A 13,727-nucleotide genomic window follows, 5' to 3' on the forward strand; every position below is an offset into this window, starting at 1 on the left:
AGACTCTAAGTCAAATGTATGGAAAGGCAACTGTGTGGAGGAGAGGCTTGTGCCCAAGCAACCCAGCTGTGTTACTTTGCTCCTCTCTTGGGTCTCCTCCAGCAATGCCCTCCTTGACTTTTCCAGTCAAGGAGGGAGGGGAATGGAAAGAAGAGTTGGGGGGGGGAGTGGAAGTGGAGCTCCCTCCCTGCCTGCTTTCCACAGGGTTTCCTGGGGGGTGCTCCCTGGGGAGGAGAGCCTGCCCAAAGGCCCCTCCCGCCCCTGCCCTTCCTCCTCTTCCTCCTCCTCCTCTGAGTGGGGAAGGGCGGGGGAGCAGGGGGCGTGGCCAGGGGGCGTGGGGCGTGGCCGGGGAGGCGGCAGCGTCCCCATAAAGAGCTGTGCCGGGGAGGCCGGGAGACTCGCCTGGGCTGCGGATCAGCACCGCGGACAGCGACCTCTCCTCCTCCTCCTCCGCCTTTCCTCCTCTCGCTCTCCGAGGCGCTCGCCATGTCCGCCGAGGCTTTCCTCCAAGAGAAGGAGCTCTCTGCCGCCCAGTTTTTCGAGATCTGGCGTCATTACGACTCAGACGGTGACTAAACTTTGGGGGGGCTTTGGGCTTCCTTTCCTTCTTCTAACTTTGGGTGCTTTCTCTCCACCTGGAAGAGTTGGCAGCACTTTGGGCACCGCTCGAACTGCCCTGGCTCAGAGCAAAGGAAGCGCAGGAGTTGTGCTCTCAGTGTCCATCCAGGATTTTCTCTGCCCAAAAGTGCTGAACGAGGACTCTCAGGACTCCCAAGCATTGAGCCAAGGCAGCGAAAGGGGCCAAGTTGCATTCATCCCTATCCAGTGTAGATAGATGCATTTTTTGACCCGGGTGGTGGAGGGAGGGAGGGATGGGAAAACGGAGAAAGGACTCGCTGCCTTTCTCTCCTGCGAGAGGCAAACTTTGCCCTGTAGTTTTTCTGTGCGCCTTTTGATGAAAGTTGGAACAGTCTTGAAAGGGGTTTTTTTTGGACCCGGGAAGGGTCTGCTTTGGGTTCAGCAGTGGAACTCTCTGCTCTGGAGTGTGGCAGAGGCTCCTTCTTTAGAAGCTTTTAAACAGAGGCTGGGTGGCCATCTGTCAGGGGTGCTCTGAATGCAATTTTCTTGGCAGGGGGTTGGACTGGATGGCCCATGAGGTCTCTTCCAACTTTATGATTCTATGATTCTTGCCTGAGAAGCAGTCCTCTCGTTACCTAAATCTAAAAGAGCAAGACTGTACCACTTTTGTTACCTAAGGCTTTCATTACTGGAATTGCTATGAGATTTCCGGGTTGTATGGTCATGTTCTAGAAGCATTTTCTCCTGACATTTTGCCTGCATCTCTGGCAGGCATTCTCAGAGGTTGAGAGCTCTGTTGAAGGCTTCCGTGGCCGGAATCACTGGGTTGTTGTAGATTTTTCAGGCTATATGGCCATTTTCTAGAGGCATTCTCTCCTGACGTTTCGCCTGCATCTCAGGCAGACATCCTCAGAGGTTGAGAGCTCTGTCAAAGGCTTCCATGGCCAGAATCACTGGGTTGTTGTAGGTTTTTCAGGCTATATGGCCATGTTCTAGAAGCATTCTCTCCTGATATTTCGCCTCCATCTCTGACAGGCATCCTCAGAGGTTGAGAGCTCTGTCGAAGGCTTCCATGGCTGGAATCATTGGGCTGTTGTAGGTTTTTCGGGTTATATGGCCATGTTCTAGAAGCATTCTTTCCTGACGTTTCATCTGCATCTCTGGCAGGCATCATCAGAGGTTGAGACCTATGTCAAAGGATTCCATGGATGGAATCACTGGGTTGTTGTAGGTTTTTCGGGCTATATGGCCATGTCCCAGAAGCATTCCCTCCTGACGTTTCACCTGCATCTGTGGCAGGCATCCTCAGAGGTTGTGAGGACCTTACAACCTCTGAGGATGCCTGCTATAGATGCAGGCAAAATGTCAGGAGAGAAAGCTTCTAGAACATGGCCATATAGTCCAAAAAACCTACAGCAACCCATAGAGAGCTCTGTTGGAATCTAGGCAAATGAGATTAATATATCTGTGGAAAGTCCAGGTTGGGAGAAAGAACTGTTTGGGCACTTACACAACGCCTTATATCCCAGAATATCAAGGCAGGATATCCCACATTATCTGCGTGTGGACTCAGATAACCCAATTCAAAGCAGATATTGTGGGATTTTCTGCCTTGATATAGAGCTGAGTGGAAGGACCCTGAGTCTGTTTGAGGCAGGTGTGAATGCTGCAATTGGCACCTTGATTGGCACTGAAAAGCCTTAAACAGCCAGACCTTAAGTGGCTGAGGGGGAAAAGGAAGGGGTCTGAGATTGCGAGGAATGGTGGGAGCTGAAGTCCCAAACCCCCGGAGGGCACAAGTTTGCCCAGGCCTGATCTAGAAGCAAGACAGAATGTTGATATTTTCCTTAGGAAAGGGATAGAATTCTGGCTGTAATCCTCAGGCTCCATATCTGAGAGTAATCCCCAAGACACGCTTCTGAGTAGGCTTGTTTAGCATTTGATATTTTGCTGTTATGTGCTTTCTATTCTTTTCTGAGTTATGTCAACACTAAGGTGAACCTGTCATGGGATTTTCTGGGGCTGAGAGAGTGTGACTCACCCAAGGTCAGCTGGTGAGTAGCAGCCCCTGGTAGCACAATGGGTTAAACCCCTGTGCTGGCAGGACTGCTGACCGACATGGCAGCGGTTTGAATCTGGAGAGAGTGGGTTGAGCTCCCTCTATCAGCTCCAGCTCCCTATGCAGGGAACATGAGAGAAACCTCCCATAAGGATGGTAAAGCATCAAAACATTCCACTGGGCAATGTCCTTGCAGATGGCCAATTCTCTCACACCAGAAGCAACTTGCAGTTTCTCAAGTCACTCCTGACATGAAAAAAAAAAGTTCCCATGGCTGAGCAGGACTCTAACCTTGATCTCTGGAGTCCTAGTCCGACACTCAAACCATGACACTACGTTGGGATTGCACTCTGCTCAAGCATGTTGAAAAGCATGGTTGCTTTGCTCCCCAACTCTGGGCAGGGAAGGGAAAGCGTCAAAACCTTTCTAGCTGTAACAGCCATGCTCTCTCTCTCTCTCACTTTGCATTGCAGGCAATGGGTACATGGATGGGGAGGAACTGCTGACTTTTATCCAGGAGTTGCAGGACGCACGGAAGAAAGGAGGATTGGTAGGTTACAATCTGTCATAAGGATTAAAGAAATCATGGTGAACTCTGCTAACTGGGCAGCTTCTGCCCATGTTTGGCCACAAGCCTATCATGTAACCAAAGGCAACTGGTTGGCCAGCATTGGTCCATAAAGCATCAGCTGGAGAGATTCCAGGAAAGGAAAAAAGTGATTATAGCCAATGAGTGCAAATACAGTGCTGGTCCCTAGTAAACTGGAAAAAAACAACAACTGTCAATCCCCTGTATCAGATATCCTAAGAAGCACAGCTGTAAAGCAAAAGATAATCTGGCAGATTCATGCTGTGCCGCTGGGAAATCTGAGATGGAATCTAGTTAATTAATGCTCTCTTATTCTCTCTCCACTTCTGTACTAGATCATAACACCCTTTGAAAGATAACCGGGTTCTGAAACATATGCCCCTTGATGACACAATTAATTGTAATAAATAGGTATTTTCTTACTGTGCTGTTGTGAGTTTTTCAGGCTGTATGGCCAAGTTCTAGAAGCATTCTCTCCTGACGTTTCGCCTGCATCTATGGCAGGCATTCTCAGAGGTCTCTTTTGTACTGTTGCAGATCTCTCCCCCCCCCCCCTTATGTAAATGAAAATTCAATATTTAATAGACGTGTGACTAATATATAGTCTGATATACATTTCTGCCCCTTGCTGGCTGATAAACAGATTTGCAGATGAGTTCTATATCTTGCTTTGACTTCGAGTGAACCAGAACTGCTATGGAGGCAAAACAGCTCTCCAAAGAGTTCAGGAAAGACAATACGTCGATTTAGTATTTGAATGGAAGAAGTGAAGGAGTGTTCAGTCATAGGGATAAAGCCAACTTTACTCCTCCCAAAACTTGACCAGGTGAAACAATTGGAAGTTTTTAGTCACAATTGAACTCCTGTGGGATATGACTGACAGCCAGTGTTTACGTTTTTAAATGAAGTAAAATATTGGAATCAGCATTTGCAAAGTGGTATAAAACACAGTCTTGTTAATGAATGGATTCATTTGTCAAAGTAATGAATTGCACTAAAACATACATTAAAAACAATTATTAATATATTGTCGAAGGTTTTCATGGCCAGAATCGCTGGGTTGTTGTGAGTTTTCCAGGTTGTATCGCCATGTTCCAGAAGCATTCTCTCTTGATGTTTCACCTGCATCTATGGCGGGTATCCTCAGACCTCACAACCTCTGAGGATGCCTGCCATAGATGCAGGGGAAACGTTAGGAGAGGATGCTTCTGGAACATGGCCATACAGCTTGGAAAACTCACAACAACTCAACTGTTTTTTAAATTGTGTTGTTTATCGGTGGGTTTTAATTTCAATGTTATTGCATTTTTGATGTTTAATTTTTATGCTTTATGTCTAAATGTTCTTTTATGTTTAAGTTTGAATTTGGTTAGGTTAACTTATAGTTATACGTTATTGTCTTTCTATTATCTTTTGGTTTTCATGTGTATGTATGGCATTGATTTTTGCCTTTATAATGTTGGAAACTGCTTTGAGTTCCCGGAGGGGGGGGGGGGAGGAGGAGAGAAAAGTGGCATATAGATGTAGTAAATAAATAAATAATATATTATCGAAGGCTTTCATGGCCAGAATCACTAGGTTGTTGTGAGTTTTCTGGGCTGTATGGCCATGTTCCAGAAGCATTCTCTCCTGATGTTTCACCTGCATCTATGGCAGTCATCCTCAGATATGAGGTCTGTTGGAAACTAGGAAAATGGGGTTTATATGTCTGTGAAATGTTCAGGGTAGAAGAAAGAACTCTTGTATGTTTGAGGAAGGTGTGAATGTTGCAATTGGCCACCTTGATTAGCATTTAATGGCCTAGCAGTTTCAAGATCTGGCTTACTAGTGCCTGGGGGAATCCTTTGTTGGGAGGTGATTGGCTAGCCCTGACTGTTTCTTGTCTGATATATATTATGTATATTAACTCAATTTTCCTAGTTTCCAACAGTCCTCACAACCTCTGAAGATGCCTGCCATAGATGCAGGCGAAACGTCAGGAGAGAATGCTTCTGGAACATGGCCATACAGTGCAGAAAACTCACAACAATCCACATAAATAATATGTATTTCAAATGCCATGAAAATACACTTAGATGACTAAAATTGTGAGACAGATTCAGCATCTTCTGAAATAAAAATTAAGCCACTATAAGTATTCACCAAATTCCTATAAAATGGTCTCAGTTTGAAAAAAAGTATAATTGAGTTGTTTCATAATGATTACAAAGTAATTAAATGATTAAGTGAAAATTGGATTGCTTAAGTGGCTGAGGGGGGAAAAGAAAGGGCCTGAAGCTGTTAGGAATTGTAGGAGTTGGAGTCCAAAACCTCTGGAGGTACAAAGTTGCCTCATGCCTGCTGTATACAGTTACTACTTTATTTTATGTTGCTATAAAAAGAAATTTAAGATTGTTATGAAGGATAGAAATATATATTCCAGTAAAAAATCTATAATAATCTGAATTATTTTTTTCAATTCAAGCAATGGCAGATCCCTCTCATATGCCTCTTGCCATGATCCCTCCACCCAGGCTTCTATAAGATGAGTCATTGTAATCATCTGAATTAGAAAACATGGATTCATGATTTATTTTTAGAAGTAGGCTCTATTAAATTTCCCTCCGTCTTTTAACTAAGTTTTCAACTGCAAAGGAGGCATTTAAAAATTGTAATTTTCCTTGTTTCACATTGGTGTCAAGTTCCTACTTTTTTTAAAAAACTGGAGCGTTCTGAAAGTGATCCATAAATCCCTGTAGGCACATTCCTGTGCACCACCCACAGTATCATTTATGCCTTTTAATAGATTCTACCTGTATGCCTACTTGTACTCGGGAATGTGCTCAGGTGTTCCCGTTCATTTTTCCATTGGCATTGGTTTGGTGCAAGGCTAATTCTGTGTGGGGAAAAAGCAACAAGCTTCACTTCTCTCATTGGATCATCTATACATGTTTGATCTTCAAAATCTTTCTAGCTTGGCTAGTCAATCAGTTTCAAATCTAAAATGAATCGTGGTCTTGGACATTCATTCCCCAAGTACCTCTCTCATTCATTTGCAATGCAATCCTATTCTTGTCTTCCCAGAAATCAGTCCCAATGAATTAAATAGGTCTTACTGCCAGTTAAGGGTGTATTGCATTACACTTTTGCCTTGCCCTGTTGGCTAGGGTTTCAACAGCTTCAGATTTCATGACCTTCGTTTGAGGGAATTTTGGGGTAAATTGCAGATTTTCTAAACACCTTCTTGCAGTTTTATCATTATTTATTCCCTGTCCAGTCTTTAATTTCATTTCAAAAATTTACATCCACTTCTCTTTGAGAATAGCTATTGATATTGATATGCATAGCAGGTTAGTTGAGCTGCGGAACCTGCTGACCAAAAGGTCAGCAGTTCAAATCTGAGGTGCAAGGTGAGCTCTCACTGTTAGCCCCAGCTTCTGCCAACCTAGCAGTTAAAAAACATGCAAATGTGAGGAGATCAATAGGTACTGCTCTGGCAGGAAGGTAACAGTCATGCTGGCCACATGACCTAGGAGGCATCTATGGACAACACCGGCTCTTCGTCTTAGAAATGGAGGTGAGCACCACCCCTAGAGTCACACATGACTAGACTTAATGTCAAGTGAAAACCTTTACCTTTTATTGAGATATTGCGGTTGAACCCCAATTTGCATCAGTTCCAACCAGCCTGGACACTGATGAACACCAAGGGTAATAGAAAAAGTAAAGGTAAAGGTTTCCCCTTGACATTAAGTCTAGTTGTCTCCAACTCTGGGGTATGGTGTTCATCTCCATTTCTAAACCGAAGAGCCAGTGTTGTCGATACACACCTCCTAGATCATGTGGCTGGCATGACTGCATGGAGTGCTGTTATCTTCCCACCAGAGTGGTATCTAATGATCTACTCACATTTGCATGTTTTTGAACTGCTAGGTTGGCAGAAGCTTGGGCTAACAGGAGGAGCTCACCCTGCTCCCCATATTCGAACAGTGAGCTTTTGGTCAGCAAGTTCACCAGCTCAGTGGTTTAACCTGCTGTGCCACTCCAGGGGAAATATTTGGAGGGTCAACATTTCCACAGTTCTGTTTCATGATATAAGCTTAAATCTATTTCAGCAAAATTGATAGGTAAATATTGTTCTGTGATTCCATGTTTTGAAACTGTTACCTTCATACTCTCATCAACTATTGCCAGAAAGTAATTTTAATCAAAATTGTTTCAGTTGTTGCCATAAACCTGGTATATAGGCTTAAAGGGAAAGATACAAACTCTTTTATACAGTGTGCACCATATATTTTATAGGCTATGTTTTCCCCCCCTTAAGAAAAAAACTGAACCCCTGTTATAATTAAGTTCTGCAATTTTTTACTAAGCAATTAGCTCAATGACTGGACATTTCTCCATATATCTTTGCCTGGATTATACTTTGACTCTGAGATTTGCTCTCACTGTGACATTTACAAAGATTTTTGTATTTCACTAAGCAATTAAATATAACTCAGGTTCAGCCTGAGCACAGTTCCCTTAAGGGTAAGTGCAGTTACCCTTAAGGGAATTGCTGGGCTGTATTTCTCAACAGACAAAAGGAATGGACTTTTGTAAATTTGATTAAGATATGTTTAAACAGTTCTGAAAAATCTGTGTAGTTTATCTTTCAGCCCCTAACTTTATTAACAATTAAATTCTAAAACAAAATAAAAATGTATCACTACTGGCTGGGGATGCTGGGAGCTGTACCACGGGGTGCATGTACACTGTAGAATTAATGCAGTTTGACATCACTTTAATTGCCTTGGCTCATCACTGTGGAGTTGTAGTTTTGCAAGGTCTTCAGCCTTCTCTGCCAAAGAGTGTCAGAATCTCACCAAACTACAACCTCCAGGATTCCATCGCATTGAGCCTCAGCAGTTAAAGGACCTCATCACACTAGAGAATGAACCCACTTTAAATCCGGTAGTTACCTCCTGTAGAAGCTTTGTACTTCAGGAAAGAGCCTTTAACAGCCTCACTAAACTACAAACCCCAGAATTCTGCAGGAGGCAGAAACCGGATTTAAAGTGGTTTCATTCTCTACTGTAATGCCGTAGAAAGTGATGTCAAACTGCACTAATTCTACAGTGTAGATGCACCCACAATTGCTCTGGAGCGTCTCAGTATGGAAATTGGTAATATACAGGTGGAAGGCTCAGTATGGAAAAGACGGTTCTCACCTAAGAAGACTTGTACTGAGTTGTTGTTTGTGTCGGACTGACATGTTTCCAGGAAAATGAACACAGTGTATGAACACAGTTGCTTAGTAACAGCTAGTTCTTAAACATTAACAGTTATGCCATGGTAATTAGTTTCACATTCATTGTCATTATGCCCCATTTAATCCCCCTGAGATTAGGACACACGTACTCCATTTTCGGGGCTTCCTAAATGACAGAGAAAACGATAGAAATCCACTTTCCTCATCTTGCTGTCTTTGCTACCCTTTCCAAAACAATGTTATATCAGGCTATGAGGACAAATTTGTTAATTAAGAAAGACACTAATATTTCAAAGTACCCACCAGAGAATGGTTAAATAGACCGTAAGTGATAAACGGTGTAGTATTCAGGGATTCATTATTCATGGTGAAGAAGAAAATACTGTGGTAAGGTCTGTAGATGCTTTCCGTAGTTGTCGGGAAGGTTGCCTGCTATTAGAAATCTTTTTCACATAGGTATGTTTTGGAATACTGTATTTTTTATTTCTACTTCATTTAAATCTCAATTCTTCATTCAGATTAACTAGTGGATTTTTGGAAATTGCACTGAAGTCAGTGCTACACAGATTAGATCCTGACCCCATGCAAGATTTTTTCAAAAGTACATCTCTAATGAGTCCAGTATGATTTACTTTCACCAAATTGCAATCAAAAGGCTGAAATTCTATATACACTAACTTGGACATAGTCACCTTTAAAATTAGTTTGACTTGCTTCTGAGTAAACAGGCTCAAGCTGTACAAGCAACAACATGTAGTTGGCAAAAAGCAAGTATTCTATATACATAATTTACCCTCTTTTTAACATATCAAAGAGATATTGTATATTTGCTAAAGAGAAGAATACAAATACAAAAGGGTTCTTTTTGGTAAGAAAAGCTAAACCTCTAAAAATATAATTTCCTCTGGAACAAAATTTATAGTAATAGGAGGCATACCTGTGTCACTGCAAATGTCTACAAATCTGGTCAATGTTGACATTCTTATATGAATATTGACAACCATGGGCAGATTTCATAAGCGTCAAAAGTCTCTAAGACACCTTAGCAACAGTTAAATGCCATTGCTAGCATTCACCAGTGTGCCTGAAAGACGGGAAAATCTCTTTTCATGAAACATGCTGAAGATTGTCAACATTCATATGTTGACACATTGAGATTTGTACATTCCTAGTAACACTAGATGTTGAATCTCAACAGACATTTTGAAATAAATGAAAATTTGTCATGACTGACAGATCCTATTGGTTGGAATGGATCCATATAGCTAAGTATGGACATATATCAACAAAAATGGGTTTGTGACATTTATCAATGTAATGAGAAGTTACAGTCTGGCAACTTAGCCTGTTTTGTATTGTGTGTTTTCAAACTGATCCTAAGGTGAACCTATTGCAAAATGTTTTCCAGAGCTTTTGCCATTGTCTTCTTCTGAGGCCGAACCTGTGTGACTTGCACAAAGTCGCCTATTGAGTTTCCATGGCCCCGCAGGGATTTGAGCCCTGGTCTCAGCATCCCAGTTCAGGACTCTAACAATTGCCCCATTCTGTGTCTCTCTTTTGTTTACTTACTAGGAAAATGTATGAAAGTGAGAACTTGTGGCTTATATTTAACTAGAATGGATGTTTCAATAAGAACTTAAATGTCAGAATTTGTGTCAAATCCATTGATTTGGTGGGTTTATTCAGCATCGAATTAACAATTGGATTTAGGACTGTATTCTTAACTTATGCTGAAATTTTATAGTAATTAGTATGTCAGAATCATAGAGTTGAAGAAATCTTGTAAGCCATTCATCCAGCCTTTGATGTGGATTTAGCTGAGATTAATGAACTGCCAATGGAAAATTTCTATCCCCCCCTTTGCCTATTTTATCAACCATTCTTATAAAATAATAATAATAATAATAATAATAATAAGAAGGATGAAAGACATAAAATGAGTAGCCCTCCAAGATCATGGGGCTAAGGAGGGCAATGCATCACCAGCTGTGCCTGTACCTTGAGAAGTCAGACTTGGCCATGGTTGTCCATGCTCTTGTTACATCCAGGATAGACTGCTGCAATGCTCTCTACGTGGGGTTGCCTTTGAAGATGGTTCGGAAGCATCAAATAGTCTAATGAGAGGCAGCCAGGTTAATAACTGGGGCGACATACAGGGAACATACAACTCCAATGTTACGTCAGCTCCACTGGCTGCTTGTTTGCTACTGTGCGCAATTCAAAGTGCTGGCTTTGTTTTATAAAGCCCTAAATGGACCCGGCCCAGTTTCCCTATCTGAATGCATCTCCTTTTATGAACCATGATGAAGACTAAGATTTTCTGGGGAGGCCCTGATCTCGGTCCCACCACCATCACAGGCATGTTTGGCGGGGACGAGAGACAGGGCCTTCTCAGTGATTGCCCCCTGGTTATGGAACTCCCTTCCTGGCAATAATAGATCAGTCCCCTCCCTCCTGTCCTTCAGAAGGAGGATGAAGACCTGGCTGTGGGACCAAGCCTTTGGGGCAGTGCAATGAGGCAATAATAGAATGGTGTCCTGAGATGGTTTTTAAACAACTGATTTTAAAGTGGATATAAGTGATTTTAAAGTTTGTATAGATGTATGATTTTATGTCCCGGCATTGAATGTTTGCTGTGTATATGTTGTGCTCTGCCCTGAATCCCCTGCGGGGTGAGAAGGGCAGAATATAAATGTTTCAAATAAATAAATAAATAAATCTGGAAGAAGAATAACCCAATGTAATCAATCCCTATTGCATGACAGCCAATATTATGTGCTTCAGCTGTGCATCTGAGCACACGCCACTGTCCATATTCTGCTAGAACGATTTTTGACTGAAAGAGTGCCAATCTTACTATGTCTCTATTCTGAAATGTTCACATCTGTGTGCAGAATCAATCCAAAGGGGGCAACTTTTAAGGATGTAATAGTAGGAATACACTCTTTGATTGATTCAACTTGAACTCTTGCAGCTCCACTCCATGCAAACCTAGGATTTGTAGTTTGGTGATGTCCTTAGAATTCTTTGCCATGTTGCTCTAGTGCTATGATTTAAAGGAATCGGCTCAAGTACTTTAGAGGGCAGTTTGTTTATCTCAACAAATAATAGCCCTCTTGATTCTATAACATGGAGCAATGGCAGTTAAAGTGGCATCACACAGCTAAAATTGCTGGTTTTGATACACTCTGTGCATTATTTATGCATTCCTAAATCTTACACAAGGCAAGAATAAGCTCATAGTATTTTTTTAAAAAAACAAAACATAAGACTTGTTTTTGTATTTAACTTCAACTCTAAGTGTGGAGTATTCTACAAGAGATATTTTTCACTACATGGATTCGTTTCCCAGTCATTCAAGCAGAATGGTTTCTTTAATTTTGGCTCGTTGGCTTTTAAAGAAATGTCTTCGAGCTCTGTCTGTAGAGAACGCCTACTAAGCAACTGTTTATTTCTGTAGAGCTTTGACAGTTTGTGCTCTTGATTCTTGCCTATGTTTAATTCTGTGTAGTAATGACTATATTGTACATTTATAGGACTTAACTCCAGAAATGAAAACATTTGTGGACCAGTTTTCAAAGAGTTCTGATGGCAAAATAGGAATAGTAGAGGTAAGATGGCTTTTTATTTAACGTAGCTCTTTATATTTGTTGTTCATAGCTCTGCAATAGTGTGATGGAATATTAGTTCGTATTGATATATTGTTAAAAAAAAGTTTACCCTATTTTATAACCTTTGATGTTTCCGAATCACACAATGCTGTTCTCATTTTTTAAAATGATGATTAAAATAACTTAAATCTTGAAAAAAAATCTATGGCTGTAATCTGTCTGTATGCGCATCTCAGCTATTTTCTTGCCATTCAGGAACATTGGGAATGTTTGCAGTAAGAACACTGGTTGGTAGCCAATGAAGATTTAAGCGAACAGATTCAGTTTATCTTACCTTTCAAAAAGAAACTGGTGTGATTAACAGCTGATAGCACCGTTGTAATTGGAGCAATGGTGCTGGTTCCAATTAGTAATGTCAAGCAGGTACAAGGTCTCAGAAAACGGAGGAAGCTGAGAAATATGCACATGACTGTTGTTTATATGTGTGCATGTCAATCCAACATGGCAGCCTACTTCAGCATATTTATTGCACTAGCAAGATAAATTAGCATATCTTTTCAAGAAATTCAAGTAGCTGAATATATTTAAATCCTTGAATATTGCGTTCTGAGAATTTCTAATAGAAACCCCATAGTTAAAATGCAGAACCCTTGAGGTTAGACCTCTTTCTAGGAAACAGTGGTAATTGTTTCACAATGAGTGTTTTTGTTTGCTTTGCTTGCTTGCCTGTTTTGAGTTTGCAGCAGCACGTACTACTTTTGTAATATATACATACTGAATGTTTTCTATAATGTCAATGAACGAAGCTGTTTATATTTGAAGAGAGAATGTTAAGCACAAAGAGTTAGGGTTAGGGTGGTTTCTAAGGGTAGTTCATTGTTGGATCATACTTATTGAGCTCCATACAATTTTGTACATCAACATTAGTGAACCAAGTAAGAGATGTTTTTACAACTCAGTTCACCTTGTCCTAGAAATTTACTGGAGATATTTAAAGTGTCCGTGACCATTCATTCCACTAGAATGATGCTAATCATTATAATAGCAAGGCAGAAATGAAAGTTCTTGCTTCTATTTTTGCCCTAAAAGCTTATTGCTGGTTGAATTCTACAAGATCAAATCCCAAACATTGTGCTTGCTTCACCCAAAGGACTATGTACTGTCAAGAGGTAGGAGTGATAGGTACAAAATGCCTAGTTACTGATGTATATCTGCATGTTTATTTCCATGCAAATTGAGTATCATAGGAAAAGTGTTCCACAAAGAATACTATTATTTATTTTATTTATTTCAAACATTTGTACCCCGCCCTTCTCAACCTCTGGGAGGGGGGGACTCAGGGCGGTTTACATCCGGCACAATTCGATGCCATTACATATAAATATTACATATAAGAACACAGTAAATTAATTTTAAAATTAGTTTTAAAATAAAAAGTACATTAATAAAAAGTGCAATACACTGGCTATCTAGCCTTATGTAGAAACAAATTCAGCGAGCACAACACAATCGGAAGCCTGTCCATAGTCCATTTTCCATAACATTATCATCATTACCATTGTCAATTATCTGCCAGCTACCCAAAGTCCTGTCCCATAACCATGTTTTCAATTTCCTCCAGAAGGCGAGGAGGGATGTTGTTGACCTGATTTTGCTGGT

General features: G+C 41.1%; 1 protein-coding gene across 1 annotated transcript in view; it reads left to right on the forward strand.

Annotated features, from left to right (window-relative positions):
• Positions 1-367: 367 nt before the first annotated feature.
• The window catches only part of CALB1 (calbindin 1), a 36,697-nt gene continuing 23,337 nt past the window's right edge, over positions 368-13,727 (forward strand). The window contains exons 1-3 of the mRNA XM_060775578.2: positions 368-568; positions 3,112-3,188; positions 11,994-12,068. Coding sequence (XP_060631561.1) covers positions 487-568; positions 3,112-3,188; positions 11,994-12,068 — 234 coding nt within the window. The 5' untranslated portion in view covers positions 368-486. The remainder of the gene's footprint in view (positions 569-3,111; positions 3,189-11,993; positions 12,069-13,727) is intronic.

This window comes from Anolis sagrei, chromosome 4, assembly GCF_037176765.1.
Source record: "Anolis sagrei isolate rAnoSag1 chromosome 4, rAnoSag1.mat, whole genome shotgun sequence".
NCBI classification, from domain to species: domain Eukaryota; kingdom Metazoa; phylum Chordata; class Lepidosauria; order Squamata; family Dactyloidae; genus Anolis; species Anolis sagrei.